Consider the following 20,198-nt stretch of genomic DNA (forward strand, 5'->3'; position numbering starts at 1 on the left):
ATGATAAAGGTGTTATTCATTGAAATGTGGACTGTAATTAAGATTGAAGACAACATGAAAGTCAATGCAACTGCTGGAAAATACATGGTTAGATTTAGAAAATAAAACAAATGGTTTAGGTTAGCGATAATAATAAATGAAAGCAAGACAAAACATTACCATACCACAAATAGGGCCACTATTGTGACCATGCTATTATAATATATATAGGTTAATGTTCCTCATTTTACATTTTTTAAATTAATTTCCAACACCCCTGACAAGCTTTAGAAAAAAGAAGTTTAACTATCTCATGTTGAAAATGTGGTTTATAGCTAGCTTTCAAATTAGCTTTCATGTAGCTTTCAAGATTAGCACAAGTTGGTTAGCTGATTTTATGCTAACGAAGGTTAACAATGTTAAAATGAAAAATCATTTTCCCACTAATTGGCTGATAAACAAGCAGCTAATTGTTAGCTTGTAGAAAATTTTTTTCCTCCAGAATTTTTTTAAACGAAGGAAAATTATATATATTTTCGAATGGACTGTAAATAGTTTGCATTTTCATTAATATTAATAATTTTATTAATGTATCAATGTATTAATGTATAATTTTATTATGCATCTTCAGCTAAAACCACAGTTCTCTTTTGTTTACAAGTAGTGAAACTTTTAAAAGCAGAAAAGTTGATTCGGCCAAACAGTTACTACAGTAAGAAGTTAAATAAGAGAGATGAATAGTTCTTCTTCTGCTATTAATATTGGCCAATTCTGATTATTTTGAATCCCCATCTTTATCCTCTGAGCTCTTTGTTCACAGTGACCCTCCCTATGCTAGTGAAAAGCTGTATTAGCATGCTGCTAACCAGCTAGCTGTGAGTTTTTCTTGTTCTTGAGTCACCACAGGTGGCGCTAGTGCGCTGCCTGCCTTTAATCCTCTACCTGGCTCCATAACTCTAATGCTTGCACTGTTTATGCAGATTCAGGCCTCTAAGCCACTTTATATTATAGGGCAATCCATCCACACACACTCACACCCTCAGGCAGCATTAAGGGGATTAAAGAGGTTCACAGAGTACAAGGCTGAACCCGTGAGCCAGCAGAATATCAGCTTTCACTTTCACAGAACAGCCATCACTGCGTAAGTCGCTGCAGATATTCTCATTCAGACCAGTTATGGCCTAAAGAGTGAGAAAACAACAAAAACTCCTTTTTTCACTCCTTTTTTCACTCCTCACCTGCTTCAGGGACCCAAAAAGTCCTCCTGAAGTCAGTTTTTTTTTGTTTCTGATACATTTAATCACTCCGCCAGTAAAGAATAGGTCAAATAAGGAGTCTTTGTACAGTAGCTTGAATAGAATATATATATATATATATATATATATATATATATTAACAGAGGAAATATTAAGACTTTGCTACTGAAGACAGAAACGCCAACTCAGTCCAAATCCAAGTCCGAAACCAGGTCCAAACCAGGTCCCACTATGATTTTGTTGGCCCACATTATATAAAGAGACAGAAGATGCTCTCAAATCGGTCCAAACCCAAAATCCAGAATCATTCTTAAACTAAAACAAAGGCTAAAACCATCCAACCAGAACCTCAGCATCCTGTCGTTGGGCTGGACCTAAAGAGACACAAAGTGAAGAACAAGTCCAAACAGGTTCAAAATTAGGAGTTTGTTAGATACAAAAACTAAAAATATATGCATTTACTTTTGGAAAAACACCCGAAAGAACTGGGATAAAACATCAGACTGTTACATCTTCAGGGATCTTAACTGACTGTGAAGCTAAATGTGAAGGTTCTGCAGCAACTTTGAAGCTAAATGTGAAGGTTCTGCAGCACCTTTGAAGCTAAATGTGAAGGTTCTGCAGCACCTGAACGCACCATAACGCCATGTTTTACCTGCTTTTGTTGTCTGGCTTCAAAAGTTCCTTAAGATCAGAAGTAGACTGACCATGCAGTGCTTTGCACACCAGAACCAGTGTAAAAATGGTGTGACGTGAGCTTTTAGACGGTTCTGATAGCAGCTTAGCAGCTGGATTTTGGATTTTAGGTGGTTCAATGTGCTGCAAAGACATGTGAAAACAGAAGAAACGCAAGCATGAATCATCCCCTCCAGCTCAGACCTGGAGACAACTGGGCTTAGTTTGGTGATATTTCTGAAGACAGAACCACACAGAGCCTGATCCATCTGTGCATTTTGGATAGAAAAACAAAAAAAAGCCAAGAATGTGAAGCTGAAGAAGCAGAAAACCAAAGAAAAAGTCGTAATAAGTAATAAGATGTGTGCAACGTGTTGTTAAACAGAAGGTCAGTGCAGGTAAATGTGTGGACGACTTGTTCACTCTGGATGCAGTGTAAGCACTGCAGGGATCTGAGGTTATGTGCAGCCTTGACTCACAGCAGTACTGACCCAGATCACACTGATGCAGGTGAGTGGGTCAGGTGAGGAAACGCCATCGGACTCAGAGGGATCTCACCCGTCTTATCTCAGGATGTTTTCGCTGTGCTGAAAGGTTGTTTCACTGCTTTAAACTGTAGTCTGTAAACCTGTTATTGAATGTTATGCAGATCTGCTGCTGTGTTTGGGATCTTTGTCCTGTTGATGAGCCAGTTTCAGCCCAGCTTTAGCTGTGGGACAGATGGCCTCACATCTGACTCTAGAATACTTTGGTATCCAGAGGAGTTCATATTGGACTCAATGCCTGCAAGGTGCCCAGGTCCTGTGGCTGCAGAACCAGCCCAGATCATCAGCCCTCCACCACCGTGCTTGACAGCTGGTATGAGGTGTTTGTGCTGATACGCTGTGTTTGGTTTCCTCCAAAGGTGCTGCTGTGCATTAGGACCAAACATCTCCACTTTGCTCTGGTCTGTCCAAAGGACATTGTTCCAGAAGTCTTGAGCTTTGTTCAGATGCAGCTTTGCAAACCTAAGCTGTGCTGCCATGTTCTTTTTAGAGAGAAGAGGCTTTCTCCTGCAGCCCTTCCAAACAAGCCATCCTTGTTCAGTCTTTTTCTAACTGTGCTGTCATGACCTTTAACCTTTAACATGCTAACTGAGGCCTGTAGAGTCTGAGATGTAGCTCTGGGCTTTTTCACCTTGGGGTGACCTTTAACCTTTAACATGCTAACTGAGGCCTGTAGAGTCTGAGATGTAGCTCTGGGCTTCTTCACCTTGGGGTGACCTTTAACCTTTAACATGCTAACTGAGGCCTGTAGAGTCTGAGATGTAGCTCTGGGCTTCTTCACCTTGGGGTGACCTTTAACCTTTAGCATGCTAACTGAGGCCTGTAGAGTCTGAGATGTAGCTCTGGGCTTTTTCACCTTGGGGTGACCTTTAACCTTTAACATGCTAACTGAGGCCTGTAGAGTCTGAGATGTATCTCTGGGCTTTTTCACCTTGGGGTGACCTTTAACCTTTAACATGCTAACTGAGGCCCGTAGAGTCTGAGATGTAGCTCTGGGCTTTTTCACCTTGGGGTGACCTTTAACCTTTAACATGCTAACTGAGGCCTGTAGAGTCTGAGATGTAGCTCTGGGCTTTTTCACCTTGGGGTGAACTTTAACCTTTAGCATGCTAACTGAGGCCTGTAGAGTCTGAGATGTAGCTCTGGGCTTCTTCACCTTGGGGTGACCTTTAACCTTTAACATGCTAACTGAGGCCTGTAGAGTCTGAGATGTAGCTCTGGGCTTTTTCACCTTGGGGTGACCTTTAACCTTTAGCATGCTAACTGAGGCCTGTAGAGTCTGAGATGTAGCTCTGGGCTTTTTCACCTTGGGGTGAACTTTAACCTTTAACATGCTAACTGAGGCCTGTAGAGTCTGAGATGTAGCTCTGGGCTTTTTCACCTTGGGGTGAACTTTAACCTTTAACATGCTAACTGAGGCCTGTAGAGTCTGAGATGTAGCTCTGGGCTTTTTCACCTTGGGGTGACCTTTAACCTTTAGCATGCTAACTGAGGCCTGTAGAGTCTGAGATGTAGCTCTGGGCTTCTTCACCTTGGGGTGACCTTTAACCTTTAACATGCTAACTGAGGCCTGTGGAGTCTGAGATGTAGCTCTGGGCTTTTTCACCTTGGGGTGACCTTTAACCTTTAACATGCTAACTGAGGCCTGTGGAGTCTGAGATGTAGCTCTGGGCTTTTTCACCTTGGGGTGACCTTTAACCTTTAACATGCTAACTGAGGCCTGTGGAGTCTGAGATGTAGCTCTGGGCTTCTTCACCTTGGGGTGACCTTTAACCTTTAACATGCTAACTGAGGCCTGTGGAGTCTGAGATGTAGCTCTGGGCTTTTTCACCTTGGGGTGACCTTTAACCTTTAACATGCTAACTGAGGCCTGTAGAGTCTGAGATGTAGCTCTGGGCTTCTTCACCTTGGGGTGACCTTTAACCTTTAACATGCTAACTGAGGCCTGTAGAGTCTGAGATGTAGCTCTGGGCTTCTTCACCTTGGGGTGAACTTGCTGGGACGTCCACTCCTGGGAAGATTGACAGCTGTCCTGAATGTTTTCCACTTGTGAATAATCTTTCTCTCTGTAGAATGATGGACTCCAGATAGTCTGGAAATGGCCTTATAACCCTTCCCAGACTGATGGGCAGCAGCAGCTGCTTCTCTGAGATCATTGCTGGTGTCTTTCCTCCTTGGCATCGTGTTAAACTGACAGAACTCCTGCTTTTATAGAGCTGCTCACACTGACTGAGGATCAGTTATAAAAAATGTCATATTCCTCATCCTCTGCATCCTATGGAGTTCCTCTGGGCTCCATACTGGGTCTGGTTCTCTTCTGTTTATATATCATCAGAAAATCTCTTTTCACTTTTACGCCGACGACTAACAACTATTCCTCTGAGATCTGGGACTCAGACTCAAACAAAAACAATCAATAAACAAGTTCAAATGATGATAAAGAAAGACAAGAAATCCATTTTTCTTTATATAAAACTGCATTACTTTCATCTTGTGTTAATGTTGCTGTTTTAGTTGTTTTAATTGGAATATATTTAATTTCTTTATTTTATTTTAACGATCTATTTAAGTATTGTAATTTATTTATATTTAAATGTATTTACTTCTCTGTTATTTAAGCTTTACTTTTTCTCTCCCTGTTTTTTTTTTAAATAATGAAACAGTAAAATCTAAATTAAATAAAAAAATCGGCTATTTTTAGGGAATAAAAAGATCAAATGATGTGAAATAAAGTAAGAGCCGTGTGTAACAAATAAGTCAATAAAATATATTCCATTTAACATAACAAATAAAACTGAAAACTGAGTGACTAAGTAAATAATTACCAACATGAACACAAACTAAAATTAATTCAGTTTGAAAATTAAAGCAGAAAAATGTTATTTCTTTCACATTCTCACAATTCTTTTTAAATTTTAATTTATCGTAATTATTCAGCCATTTAATCACTTTCTGTATTAGTTCCAGATGAGGGCAGCTTCGGTGCTCCGTACTGGGATGACAGCGGTATGTCAGACAGACAGAAAGACCTGGTTATGCAGCTCTTATGAAACAGCAGATGTAGGTGAGACTGATCTGAGCGGCCTGTACGTCTGAGTGTAAGATTAGGACAGTGTGTGTGTTTGTTTCACACCTCGCTGTCAGAAAGAGCTGCTTCAGCAGCCTCCATCTTTATCTCTGGGTCACCATCCAGATCACCGTTATCACCCCAACACCGAGGTGACGTTTATCCATCGTTTACCTAACAGGAAGGTAAATATTCACTGTTCACAAGGCCACTTTTATCCTCTTCTTTCAATCAGGCAACACAGATTCTAACTATTATTTACCGACTTTAAAAGCAGCCATTTTTCAGATTTTTATATTTAAAAAGTAAGAAAATGGACTGTTTTATCATTTTATTCAGTCTGAAACTAATAAAACTAAATAAATAAAGTAAATAATGATTGTATTACAGTGAATTGGATTGAATTGGACCGTATCTTTGAAGTGCCCTTAGATAACATTTGTTGGAATTTGGCGCTTAATGAATAAAACTGAATTAAATTGAATTTTTCTTTTAAGGTTATTGATTTCTAAGCTATATTTATTAATTCCCAAGTCAAAGGTAGTCATGTAAAAGATTGAAATGCTAATTAGGAGCTGATCTTTCGACTCGATTAAAAGGAAAAACTGGAAAATAAACATGAAAGTGATATATTTGAATAAAAATATATCAAAATAGAATTTAATTGAATTGTAAAATATCAGCAGTGGAGCATAAATATGAAGCTAGAAACAGCTGAAATTTTTAAAAACTTGTAAAAGTGAAGTGAAGCTGTCAGACAATTGTTTGTAAGGTGAAAGATCAGGATGATGAAGCTCCTCTGATCAGCAGCTCAGCCTCTCGTTGGAGACTTCTTTATGTTGGATTTAGCTGTGAAGTTTTCCAATAAAACAATAAAAACGTTCCCACATATGTGGAATGATCAGATATTCAGGAACTGAATAAGGTAAGAACTCAAAAAGGCAAAAACACAAACACATGAATAACAGAACAAACAAAGATAACAAAGATGGTATTTAAATGAAGATTAATTTGAATACTGAACAACTATAGAGGGACTGAAGGGAAGGACACCAAACAGGGTAATGAGTGGTGAGATGAGAGAGTCAGAACAAGGGAAGAACATATGAACAAGCCTGGCTGGGCCGGCGTGGTGCTGATGGGTCAGTCTGAGCTGGAAAATACGGCCTGAGAATAAAATCTAAGATTTCATGAAAATACACCAGCTAAAAACAATGTCCCAACTACCGGGAAGCTAGTTTATCAGCTTTGAGATTATATCTTAGAACACGCTTCACTTCACACTGTAACTTTAAACTAACTTAAGAAATAACAAATTCATTTATAATGTGTTCGTCTTGATTTCAACCTACAAGAGCTGCAACGAACGGCCACCGGCTGCAGCTGTAGCCGACCGCTAAGTTACATTTTGCATGTTACATGTTAGCTTGTTAGCTTGTTTACTTGTTTACTTGACTGGGTTTAGCAGATGAGAGGCTGATAAAGTCCTTTATTATCTATCCGGCTGCTTCAGCTAAGGCAATTAAGTCGTTATAACGAGATAATGGTGCGTAAACAAAGAAAAATCCACGGCCGTTCTCGGCTACCTGAGGTCAAAAGCATGTGAATAAAGCCGAACTGTGTGAATATCATCATGTGCAAACGGGGACTGGGATGCAGCTAGGCTGAGGCCGCTCTCACCTACAGGAGCCCAAGGAGAGCATAAACGGAAAAGTGGAATTAATCGACCAAATCGATTTATCGCCCAGCTGTAAAAAGGCCAAAAATAAAAAATGACCCAAAGCTACAACAACGAGACTCAAAAACACCAAGAAGCAAGTCAAAGACAAAGAGACACAAAGGGGCAACGAACAAACAAAAAAATCAAAAAGAGACAAAAAATAACCACGAAAAAAGCAACTAAAAACAAAAAGGACCCAAAGCTACAATAAAAAGAGACTCAAAAACACGAAAAAGTGACAATAAATGAAAAAAACCCAAAGAAAAGAAGAAGTTTCTCCTTTTTCCTACTTTCTAAAAGATTAATTTGATCTCAGTCAGACTTTCAGGTCAAAGAATTCAACCAAATGTTTGTTTGGATAAAGAAATAAACTACAAGACTCAAATAAATCACATATTTAATATGATAATCAAACATTTTAACATTGTATTTTCATCGTATAAAGAAGGAAAAACAGTGACAAGTTTGGTAAAAATTCACCATTTGGACTCACACCTAAAATGAATCGTGCCTTTTTATCATGAAGCTCTTTTATTGTCTTTGTTTTACGTTTAATTTATCATTTAATGACTTTTTGAGAAGTAACTGAAATACTAATTGACTTGTTTGTTGTCATTTTGTGCAACATAAGTCCAGACATAACAAGTTTTAGGTTGACATCAGCAGGATGGAGCTTCAGGCAGCCGTGGCCTACATCTGTCACTGTCCAAATCAATAGAGATGATCGGAGAAGAAGAAGAAGTCAATCCCCTTGTGATACTCTGTGCTGATTGGCTGAGCCGGCTGGCCACGCCCCTTCTGCCTCTCCTGTTTGATGACAGGATGAACAGATAAATAACCCTGCAGACTCCTCAGAGCCTCACACGTTGTGTTCATCGTCAGCTCCTTGTTTCTGCTGCACCTGAAGAATCGTTAGAAGCTTGTTTTTCCCAGCGGTCTGTGAACGCAGCACGGCTGCTGAAGCAGGTTGTTTTATTTCCTGTTATTGTTGGATTTGCACAGATCAGGATGGAGCTGAAGGACTTCTGTCTGACAGCCGACTATCCCTTCCTCAGCCCTCACCGGTGAGTCTAACAATCGTTTCTTTTTTAGTTCCCACCATCCTCGGCTGCATTTTAGGGAAGTTATAAAAGCTTCAGAAGGAGAGAAAACATTTAACCATAAAAAACAATAAAAAGTTTTTACACATAACAGGACATGAGGAGACTAAATAATTCAGTGGAACGAGTAAATGTGTCGGTTTAACAGCAGGTAATTTAAAGGATTACAGATAAATAAATGTATCTAAACAGAAACCAGTGGACATGAGGCCTCGAAATCATTCTGATAATCAATAAGAGGAAAACATGAGCAGCAATAAGCAAATAAAGGTGCAATAAATGGTTTACAGGATATGGAATGATCGTAGTGCCACAATAATATACATATATATATATATGAGCAGTTGTTAACAAAATAAACACAAATTGACAAAAAAATATGGATTTACAGAAATAAATACAAATTTTTCCATATTTTTTTCTTCCCATTTTTCTCTCTGTGTAATTTTTCTTATTGTGGCGCTCTCATCACTCCATACCCTGTAATATTGTGCCATACGTTCGTATCTGTCTTTATTAACCCGTTAAATCCTGTTGAAAGACAGATAATCGGTGATAATGCAGTAAAATTGGGTAAAACTTTGAGGGAAAACAGCTAATTAAAGTGAATTTGTTGTAATTTGTCCTTTAAGACTTTTTAATTGATGTGTTTTTGTTTTACTGAAAGTTAAACTTCTTCCTCCTCAGCCTCCTGGACTCCTCACCCTCCTCCTCCTCCTCTCCCACTGATGAAGCTCAGTCTCCCACCTCCTTCCTCCACTCCTCCCCCCTCAGTCCTTCCTTCCCCCTGGACACCACACCTGCTCTCAGCCCCTCGCACCCGGCCTTCCTCCTGCCCAGCCCGGCCGCCTCCTCCTCCTCTTCCTCCTCCTCCTCCTCCTCCTCCTTCAGCCTCCTCTGTGGAGGTCCAGAACCCGACTCCCCAGCAGGATGCAGTTCCAGTGGAGGAAGCATCGGGGGCAGCACTGCAGCGTCGGACAGCTCGGTTTGTTTCTCCGTGTCGCAGACGGACTCCTTTTCAGCGAAGGTGAACCACTTTTATTCAGTTTGTATAGTTCCCTCATTTAACCACAGCTCCATTTGGATCCGATCCAGGTTTTCAACTTTATCCTTCTAGTTTTTACTATTAGTAAAAGTTACTTACGTAAAATATCCTTGTTAAAAATATATATTTTTAATGAAATTAAGGAAAATGTTTAATGTCATAGTATTTCCACATTAATTTATAACTCATTTATTAAAAAATTCCAAAATTTTGGTCTTCTTATTTTACAGATTTGTCATCTTGTTTTGGCCCTTTTGTCATTCCGTAGTTGTTCCATAATGTAGGATCCAATAAAGTTAAATCGTATCATATATTCTTTAAAATGTGGGTAAAAAATGTATACTTATAATCTTAATAGTCTTATATTCCTCATTCCGGCTGTAAACAGTAACATTTGTTACTATTAATAGTTAAATAGTTAAAAGTTAATATTCTAAACTTTGTTTTTTAATAATCTTTCAGAACAATTTTCATAAAAACTAATTTAAAACCTTTGGACCACCTTTAAATGTTTCAGATCATGTAAAAACTCAAAATTAGTGTTGAAAACAGCTGGAGGTGACAGAATGTGGTGGAAATGTAAAATCTTTCTGTAATCCTCTGAAAACTCACGTCTGCCTCTGCTCTGATTCAAAAGAAGCAAAAGGGGAAATAAATGTGTCATTCTCTGATATTCAAAGGTCTTTAATCAATCAAACAACCCTCAAAAAGTAAGTTAATAAGTTCTCTCAGTTAACCACAGCTCCATTTGGATCCGATCCAACTTTATCCTTCTAGTTTTGTCCTTTTCCAAATAAAGTTGTTCTTCAGGACAAAAAGGACCCAGTGACAAGTTAAAAGGTTAATCCATCAGATCACAGAGCAGTGATTCAGAAACTATTGAAAGGCAGGACAAGGTATTAACTTATTATAAACTTATTATACGTTATACTTATATAATGTATAAAATTATCTTTAATTTAGTTGGTGAAAGTTGATGGGGGATAATTGCTCTGAACTTATACTTGAAACGTATTTTAGTGTCACTCACTCTCTCATCTTTTATGGCTTCTTCACCTGAGTTTGTTCTGATTTGGAATAATTACACAGAGCTTAGCTAATAGTTATTTATGAAAAGATTTACTGATAATTCTTAGTATTTTCTGTGGTGGACAGGAACTACTCATATGTGGAATTTGGTTATTTGAAAAAAATTAATTACAAGGAAAAAAAGACGGTAAGAGAAAGAGAGAAAGAAAAGAGCCGGAAAGTTTTTGCCTAAAGCTAACACTTTCTTCTGAAAGTGTTTGTAACTTTCTGGATGTTCACTTGTAGGAAGACTTTGTAGGAAAATGTAAGTAAAACTTAGGAACTGGGCTACTTTTTATCAGTAACTTTAGAAAGATTAACTGTATGGCGCCTTTTGTTGAAGAAGCTAATGTTAGTGAGCTGATGCTAACATGCTAACCTAGCAGGGACATGCTGGTTGTAACTAGTTTTATTCAGCTGTCGAAACTACTGAAAAGGCAGAACTAGGTCTTAATTTTCTTTAATTTAGTAGGTAAAAGTTGATGGGAGCCAATCATTCTGAACTGTGTTTTGAATGAGACAAGAATGACATATTCTAGTGACATTTACACTCTGAGATGATATCTCCCATGGCTTATTCCCAGTGTTAGAAGACATGTATGTTCAGTTAAGAGGTCATTCTCTGCGATTCTCTGACCATGGCTGCACAGGGCCTTTTGTTGAAGAAGCTAATGTAGCAGTTAGCTAGTCAATAACATGCTAACCTAGCAGGAACATGCTAGCAGTAACTAGTGACTGTATCTCTAGCTTTGGTGCTAAACAGTCACAAAGTGGCCATTATTGTCATATCAAGAAGATGTGTCCCTAAAGTGAACATATTTGTACTTATTTCAAGTTATTTACTCTGGGACTCCATCTGTGTAATGTTTCTATTCTAAAATTTTTATAAAATCTTTGTTTATTTGATGCTACCCTAAAACAACATGTTTTTTTTAGCTTCTGTCCCTTTAAGGCCCCCCTCCTTTCAAAAGAAAAACCCTCTTTATTCTGATTGGCCAGCTTCTGGCAGCCTTCAGTTTTACCAAACTATTTTTACCTGAGTTTTGTTAGCATGCTAACACCTGCCTGATTATTAATCTGCTTATTTTTTTTACATTATGAATAAATGCAGGTTTCAGGCGGTCATTTCTGATCTGTCAGAGTGCTGATGATGATGTTTACTGTGTTTAGGTGGACTCCATCCTCAGGGGGGACTACCTGACATCGATTGGTGCTGTTGGGCCCAAGAGGCTGTGTCTAGTCTGTGGAGACTTCGCCTCCGGTTATCATTACGGCGTGGCGTCCTGTGAGGCCTGCAAAGCTTTCTTCAAAAGGACCATACAAGGTGAGAAAAGTCCCGCATTTATTGTCATTACTGCAGAGTTTACACATCTTCTTTTATGGAACAGTGCAAGTGCCAAAACAAAGCGGAAATATACAGATAAATTGAATGGACTGAATATAATATTGGTGAATATTTGTTTTTCTTTTGCTTTGTTTTCAGATAATTTAATTAATTCATGGATGTTAAAAGCAGATCATAAGTAAAAACAATCCTGTGGCTCATTTGTTCATACAGGTAATGGCCTTGTAATAAGAATGTATTTAGCTCTAAATATGTTGTTTTTTTTGGTTTAGTCCAAAAAGAAACAACTAGAAAGCAACAAAACTATTTCTGTAAAGTGTTACTAACTAACATTTCGATGACCTGTTAAAGTAAAAGTTACTTACGTAAAATACCCTTTTAAAAAATATATATTTTTAATGACATTAAGGAAAATGTTCAATATCATAGTATTTCCACATTAATTTATAACTCATTTATTAAAAAATTCCAAAATTTTGGTCTTCTTATTTTACAGATTTGTCATCTTGTTTTGGCCCTTCTGTCATTCCATAGTTAAATGTAGTTAAAAGTCGGATCCAATAAAGTTAAATTGTATCATATACACTTTAACATGTGGGTTAAAAACTTATAATCTTAACAGTTTTCCTCATTCCGGCTGTAAACAGTAACATTTGGTTAAAAATTAAACTTTGTTTTTAATAATCTTTCAGAACAATTTCAAAACAATTTTCATAAAAACTCATTTAAAACCTTTAAAACCTTTGGACCACCTTTAAATGGCTCAGATCTTGTAAAATTTACTACATAACTTAAAATTAGTATTGAAAACAGCTGGTTTTTCTGTAATCCTCTGAAAACTCACGTCTGCCTCTGCTCTGATTCAAAAGAAACAAAAAGGGGAAATAAATGTGTCATTCTCTGATATTCAAAGGTCTTTAATCAATCAAACAACCCTCAAAAAGTAAGTTAATAAGCCGAGCTGATCAATACTGTAGCGCTCACTGCATTGATTAGTGTGTGAAGCCATCAACTCACACCATCAGCTGCTTTTCTTTCACTTAAGCTGGAGTCAGATCAGCTCGTAGCCTCCCAGGATTCAGATGACTGGGCGATTGATTGGTCCTCTGCACTTATTGATCTGTGCAGGCAAAGAGAGGTCAGACTGAGCAGAAGTTCACATGCTGCTTTGGATGTTAGAAACCTGCAAACCGGCTTCTGGTTTTGTTCTGTATGGAGCAGATCGTCGCAGAAGAATCCGAAACTTTGGGGTTTTAATGATTTATTGCTTGAAATTTGAAGGTTTTCGGGCTGAAATACCATCAGCCTGGGAGGCAGCGTCCAGTCCGTCAATATCCTGCCGACACAAGCCTGTAGTTTAAGTTCCATTAAACATGAAAGGGGGGTAAAAAAGGGGGCGTCTGGTCAGACTCTATAGATTTCTGTGAGAAAAGACTGGAGGAGAACGGATGCATAAAGAATGACTTTCATTGAACCAGAGTCCAAAATCAACAGTTCGATGACCACATTTTTTACCTCTTAGACACAATCTGCTTTTGGATGATATGAAGGCTGTTGCTGAGGGAAAAAAGCACAAACAGATGAGGTTTTACGAATGTTAGAACAACAGAAAGTGAACTCACAACAATGCGTTGTTTCCTGTTTTGTGATTAAGGCAACATCGAGTACAGCTGCCCGGTGATGAATGAGTGTGAGATCACCAAGCGGAGGAGGAAAGCCTGTCAGGCCTGCCGCTTCCAGAAGTGTCTCCAAGCTGGGATGATGAGGGAAGGTACGTCCAAACCTCAGTTTGTGGTGAAAACATTCAAAAAGCATTAGGAAGCAGAGCGAACTCCAGGTAAACGGTGTCTCTGTTTGTAGGTGTTCGTTTGGACCGAGTCAGAGGGGGGCGCCAGAAGTACAAGAGGCGGGTGGAGACAGGATTGAGTTTTTATGCCAAACCGCCGTACAGCCACCCGACCAGCAGCAGTGAGTTTACCACTTTCTTTCTGAAGGTGTTGGTCCAATCCCAAGTCCTTTCATTCTTATCCCTGTAGGTGCCCTTTTTCTTTTGGAGGTCAAGGAGTGGTTATCATCTCACGATCAAAAGCCTCGGGCGAACTGACCACCACTCCTTGATCCCTAAAATAAGGAGCACCCCTACCGGGACCAAGCGGGAGGACCAATTGGGATTGGATCTTTCACTCAGGTCAAACTTGCCATTCATTATTTGCTGCCTGTCCCTCAGGAAACAAGGTGATTTCCCATTTGCTGCTGACAGAACCCGCTCCACTGGCTGCCAATCAAGACGATTCAACCAGTGACAGCAGCTTGCGGACCCTGCTGACCCTCTGTGACCTCCTGAACCGGGAGCTGCTGGTTCTGATTGGCTGGGCAAAAGAGATTCCAGGTACACCCTGAAGTCGTCACGCAAAAGCATTTACAGACACGAACGTTCTCCATCAAACAGATGGCCATAGAAACACTTAACATAACCAAATTTAAAAAATAAAACCACCCTTCCAGTAGGGGTCAAGGCTATAGGATCTATAGGCAAGACCCCCTACCTGCCTACCTGTAAGTCGCTTTGGATAAAAGTGTCTGCTAAATGCATACAAAACAACAACAAAAACTAGATAGTGTAGAGGTTAGATCGCCACCTTTCATGTGGAAGACCTGGGTTCAAATTCCCTGAATGAAAGGTATTACCTCCAGTAGGGGTCCTTAGGCAAGACCCCCTTAACCTACCTGTAAGCTAAAAGGATAAAAGCGTCTGCTAAAGGCATAAAAAACATAACAAAAAAACCCCCAAAAAACTAGTTTAACCATAAATTAAAAAAATAAAACCACCAAGGCTATAGGATCTATAGGCAAGACCCCCTACCTGCCTACCTGTAAGTCGCTTTGGATAAAAGCGTCTGCTAAATGCATAAAAAACAACAAAAAAAACTAGTGGAAGTGACTCTAGATGGCCACAGAAACTCTTAACATAACCAAGGCTGGCAAGTTTAACTATAAATTTATGAAACTGGAGTTTTAGTGACCCAACAAAGTCACTTTTTCCAGGTGTGTGCACAGAATTTTAAAGCAACACTAGAGAAGTTTGTGAACCCTAAAACTAAATTACTTTTATGGCCATTCCCGGTCCTGAAACTGCTCCAGAGCACCCTGGGAAACCGCAGTTCACGACTTTGGTTTCTGCATCGCGCCATTTTACTTTACTTTTGTAACTCCGTAGTTTAGAAGTGAAGAAACCTTTGGAATTAGAGATGAAACGTCTTCAGAAACCAACAAGTCCAGTTGCCCTTATTTAAGCTCCGAGGATTACCTGGATGACCGAGAATCAACACAGACTGATCCCAAACTTTTAAGATTGCCACCTTCCATGTGGAAGACCTGGGTTCAAATTCCCTGCATGAAAGGTATTACCTCCAGTAGGGGTCCTTAGGCAAGACCCCCTACCCTACCTGTGAGCTAAAAGGATAAAAGCGTCTGCTTAATGCATAAAAAACAACAAAAAAAACCTAGTTTAACCATAAATCAAAAAATAAAACCACCCCTCCAGTAGGGGTCAAGGCTATAGGATCTACCTGCCTACCTGTAAGTCACTTTGGATAAAAACGTCTGCTAAATGCATAAAAAACAACAAAAAAAACTAGTGGAAGTGACTCTAGATGGCCACAGAAACTCTTAACATAACCAAGGCTGGCAAGTTTAACCATAAATTTGTTAAACTGGGGTTTTAGTGACCCAACAAAGTCACTTTTTCCAGGTGCGTGCACAGAATTTTAAAGCAACACTAGAGAAGTTTGTGAACCCTAAAACTAAATTACTTTTATGGCCATTCCCAGTCCTGAAACTGCCCCAGAGCACCCTGGGAAACCGCAGTTCACCACTTTGGTTTCTGCATCGCACCATTTTACTTTACTTTTGTAACTCCGTAGTTTAGAAGTGAAGAAACCTTTGGAAATAGAGATGAAACGTCTTCAGAAACCAACAAGTCCAGTTGCCCTTATTTAAGCTCCGAGGATTACCTGGATGACCGAGAATCAACACAGACTGATCCCAAACTTTTAAGATTGCCACCTTCCATGTGGAAGACCTGGGTTCAAATTCCCTGCATGAAAGGTATTACCTCCAGTAGGGTTCTTAGGCAAGACCCCCCTTACCCTACCTGTGAGCTAAAAGGATAAAAGCGTCTGCTTAATGCATAAAAAACAACAAAAAAAAAACTAGTTTAACCATAAATCAAAAAATAAAACCACCCCTCCAGTAGGGGTCAAGGCTATAGGATCTATAGGCAAGACCCCCTACCTGCCTACCTGTAAGTCGCTTTGGATAAAAGTGTCTGCTAAATGCATAGAAAACAACAACAAAAACTAGTGGAAGTGACTCTAGATGGCCACAGAAACACTTAACATAACCAAGGCTGGCAAGTTTAACCATAAATTTGTTAAACTGGGGTTTTAGCGACCCAACAAAGTCACTTTTTCCACAGAATTTTAAAGCAACACTAGAGAAGTTTGTGAACCCTAAAACTAAATTACTTTTATGGCCATTCCCGGTCCTGAAACTGCCCCAGAGCACCCTGGGAAACCGCAGTTCACCACTTTGGTTTCTGCATCACACCATTACCAAGTCCAGTTGCCCTTATTTAAGCTCCGAGGATTACCTGGATGACCAAGAATCTACACAGACTGATCACAAACTTCCTATCTTGAACATTATCCTCCATCTTCACACCTGAGTAACACCTGCCGGTCTTCCCAGGTTTCTCCGGACTCTCGTTGGTGGATCAGATGTCGCTGCTGCAGAGCGGCTGGATGGAAGCGCTGCTGGTCGGCGTGGCGTGGCGCTCTCAGGGCGCGGCGGGGGAGCTCGTGTTTGCCGGGAACCTGCGGTTGGACGAGGCTCAGTGTCGAGCCGTGGGATTGGCCGACCTGTACGAGGCGCTGCGTCACCTGACTGCCAGATACCAGGCGATGAAGCTGAGCCCCGAGGAGGTGGTGACGCTCAAGGCCATGGCGCTCGCCAACTCTGGTACGAACACGTGTTCTGACTGTATTGGTCTGTGGTTATTTTCAATTCAATTCAGCTTTATTTATAAAGCGCCAGATTACAACAATTGTCATCTCAAGGAACTTAAATAATAAAGTCCAATTCAAGCCAATTGGAATTGAATTCATTGTATTCATAATCCAATTAATTCATATGGAGCCAATTCAAAAATAATATCCGAGCTAAGGAAACCAACAGATTGGACCGAAACTTGTCTTCAGTCCAATCTCCCGTCCTGAGCCTGAGGGACTGTGGAAAGGAACGACTCCCTTTAACAGGAAGAAACCTCTGGCAGAACCAGAACCAGGAAGAAACCTCTGGCAGAACCAGAACCAGGAAGAAACCTCTGGCAGAACCAGGACCAGGAAGAAACCTCTGGCAGAACCAGAACCAGGAAGAAACCTCTGGCAGAACCAGAACCAGGAAGAAACCTCTGGCAGAACCAGGACCAGGAAGAAACCTCTGGCAGAACCAGAACCAGGAAGAAACCTCTGGCAGAACCAGGAAGAAACCTCTGGCAGAACCAGGAAGAAACCTCTGGCAGGACCAGACTCAGGAAGAAACCTCTGGCAGAACCAGAACCAGGAAGGAACCTCTGGCAGAACCAGAACCAGGAAGAAACCTCTGGCAGAACCAGGAAGAAGCCTCTGGCAGAACCAGAACCAGGAAGAAACCTCTGGCAGAACCAGAACCAAGAAGAAACCTCTGGCAGAACCAGAACCAGGAAGAAACCTCTGGCAGAACCAGGAAGAAACCTCTGGCAGAACCAGGAAGAAACCTCTGGCAGGACCAGACTCAGGAAGAAACCTCTGGCAGAACCAGAACCAGGAAGGAACCTCTGGCAGAACCAGAACCAGGAAGAAACCTCTGGCAGAACCAGGAAGAAACCTCTGGCAGAACCAGAACCAGGAAGAAACCTCTGGCAGAACCAGGAAGAAACCTCTGGCAGAACCAGGACCAGGAAGAAACCTCTGGCAGAACCAGGAAGAAACCTCTGGCAGAACCAGGAAGAAACCTCGGGCAGAACCAGAACCAGGAAGAAACCTCTGGCAGAACCAGGAAGAAATCTCTGGCAGAACCAGGAAGAAACCTCGGGCAGAACCAGAACCAGGAAGAAACCTCGGGCAGAACCAGAACCAGGAAGAAACCTCGGGCAGAACCAGGAAGAAACCTCTGGCAGAACCAGGAAGAAACCTCGGGCAGAACCAGGAAGAAACCTCTGGCAGAACCAGGAAGAAATCTCTGGCAGAACCAGGAAGAAACCTATGGCAGAACCAGGACCAGGAAGAAACCTCGGGCAGAACCAGGAAGAAACCTCTGGCAGAACCAGACTCAGGAAGAAACCTCTGGCAGAACCAGAACCAGGAAGAAACTTCTGACAGAACCAGAACCAGGAAGAAACCTCTGGCAGAACCAGAACCAGGAAGGGTGGCCATCCGCCTCGACCAGCTGGGGTTTGAGAAGACAGAAAAGAGGGAAAAGAGGGGGAAAAACACCATTCAAATTCAGTTCTAATGAAGGAGAAACTGGGGGGTTGTCTGAACCGATCTCAGAGAAGTGGTTATTGGTATTGATCGGAGGCTGGGAGCCGTATTGATTAGCTCCATAAACATAGTTTTTTCATATAAAGGGGGGTTTTAATGGTGTTGTTCAGTAGAACGTCTGGTCTGTCTCCCACTGTCTGAGCCTCAGATCAATAACCAGGTTTAGCTGTTAACTGTAAGCTGCAGTTATCTCACATCAACCCCAAGCTTTCTTTTCCCGGGATACTCGGGTTTATGCTTTGGTTTTATTTCTGATGAATCTCCGTCTCGCCATCTGTCAGACGCCGACCCGGTGGACTGCCCGGACCTGGTGCAGCGGTTCCAGGACGGGCTCCACGAGGCGCTGCAGGAGTTCGAGTCTTCGCGCCGGGAGCAGCACCGGGCGGGCCGCCTGCTGATGAGCCTCCCGCTGCTGCGGCAGACCGCCGACCGCGCCGTGCTGGCCTTCCTGAGGCTGCACCGCCAGCACCACATCCCGCTCCACAAACTGCTGCTGGAGATGCTCGACGCCAAGGCCTGAGCGCTTCCTGTCCGCTGTCACGTGACTGACGGCGGCGGCTTCTCTCAGGGAGACTTTGAAACCGTTCATCATCAAAGTAAAAAAATTAAAAGATGGGCTTTTTTTTGGTTTCATACATAAAGGATGAAACTCTTAAAGCGGTTGAAAACTGTCAAAATCTGAAGTTCAAATGACCAAAAAGGTCAGATGTGTGCAACAGCTCCACCTGGTGGCGACTCTGAGCACTGCAGCAGGTCGACAGCATGAATTAAAAAGAGTTTTTTCTTTTTTCTAAGACCAAAACAGATGGAATTGCTTCACTGCTTTGCTCATAAGGTGACGGATTCTGTCTCCTTTGCCTCCCTCTCGGGGGTAAATGTTGAATCTCTTTAGAGAAAGAGCTTCCGTAGCTTTGATTAGAGCAACCAGGAACACAGTTAATGACATTATTTATCACATCTCCTCTCACATACCCAGGAAAGCATCGATCAGCATCTAATCAATTAATCTATCAGAATCGGATGAAACAAATGCCTTTCTAAGCCACGCCTCCTTCAGAAACAGCTTCTCTGATTGGACAGTTGCTGCTCAGGGCGGGCTTAGTAAAATATTAATAAATGATGACATCATCGTGTTAAACTTACGATTTGGAGCTATTTTTCCACTTTGTGGAACTTTTATCGGACGTTGACTCGATAACAGAGTTTAGTTTTTTCAGAGTGAAATAAAACAAGTGTTATAATAAAGTCTGTTGTTTGTTTCTTTTAATATGAAACATGGTTACACAGTCAGAGCTGATCTGAGGTCAGAAAATGTTTAAACTAACACAAAATGTTACAGGAAACAACAACCGAGAAGAAAACAACATACATTTAAAGTTAATTTACAAACGCAACTAATAAATATTTAACTGTCGATGAATATTTAGTTTTTTAATTCGTTTTTATTTTATTTCATAACTGCAGATGTTTCAGTGTTAAAGGTGCATTTTGTGCAGTTTTTCAGCACAACATAAAAACAAACTCACTCAAATTTAAAGGAGTTTGTGTGAAAATTGTAAATTTGAATTTCAGCTGATTTTTATTTAAAAAAAAAGAGCTTCAAATTTAAATTTGTTTTGTTTAAAAAAAAATGAACAAATTATTTAATATTGTTCACTTTAGGCTTCCATACAACACGAAATTGGCATAAAAAATCATATTAACCTGAAACTAATTTCATAACAAATATAAAAGCAGAACCAAGAACAGATTAATAATTTTTCTGACTTTCAGAATAAAAGTTATAAATTTCCATGTAATTACTTCATGAAAATGAA

The 20,198-nt window shown here is 40.5% G+C and overlaps 1 protein-coding gene across 1 annotated transcript; it reads left to right on the forward strand.

The window, feature by feature from the left end:
• The first annotated feature begins 54 nt into the window (after positions 1-54).
• Positions 55-18,901, forward strand: LOC140314600 (estrogen-related receptor gamma-like). The gene is made up of 13 exons (XM_072392906.1): positions 55-87; positions 960-1,070; positions 2,345-2,420; positions 5,423-5,487; positions 5,600-5,707; positions 8,125-8,306; positions 9,030-9,369; positions 11,626-11,779; positions 13,455-13,571; positions 13,661-13,768; positions 14,028-14,189; positions 16,550-16,819; positions 18,663-18,901. The coding sequence occupies exons 1-13, from the start codon at positions 55-57 to the stop codon at positions 18,899-18,901; spliced, it is 1,965 nt and encodes a 654-aa protein (XP_072249007.1).
• Positions 18,902-20,198: the final 1,297 nt, after the last annotated feature.

Source organism: Leuresthes tenuis, unplaced genomic scaffold (assembly GCF_036924035.1).
Source record: "Leuresthes tenuis unplaced genomic scaffold, fLeuTen1.0.hap1 SCAF_9, whole genome shotgun sequence".
NCBI lineage: Eukaryota > Metazoa > Chordata > Actinopteri > Atheriniformes > Atherinopsidae > Leuresthes > Leuresthes tenuis.

Coding starts and splice junctions, on each gene's coding strand:
- LOC140314600 (XM_072392906.1), top strand. CDS start 55: ATGAAAGTCAATGCAACTGCTGGAAAATACATG. Junction 8,307..9,029: donor CCCTTCCTCAGCCCTCACCG/GTGAGTCTAACA, acceptor CTTCCTCCTCAG/CCTCCTGGACTCCTCACCCT. Junction 16,820..18,662: donor CATGGCGCTCGCCAACTCTG/GTACGAACACGT, acceptor GCCATCTGTCAG/ACGCCGACCCGGTGGACTGC.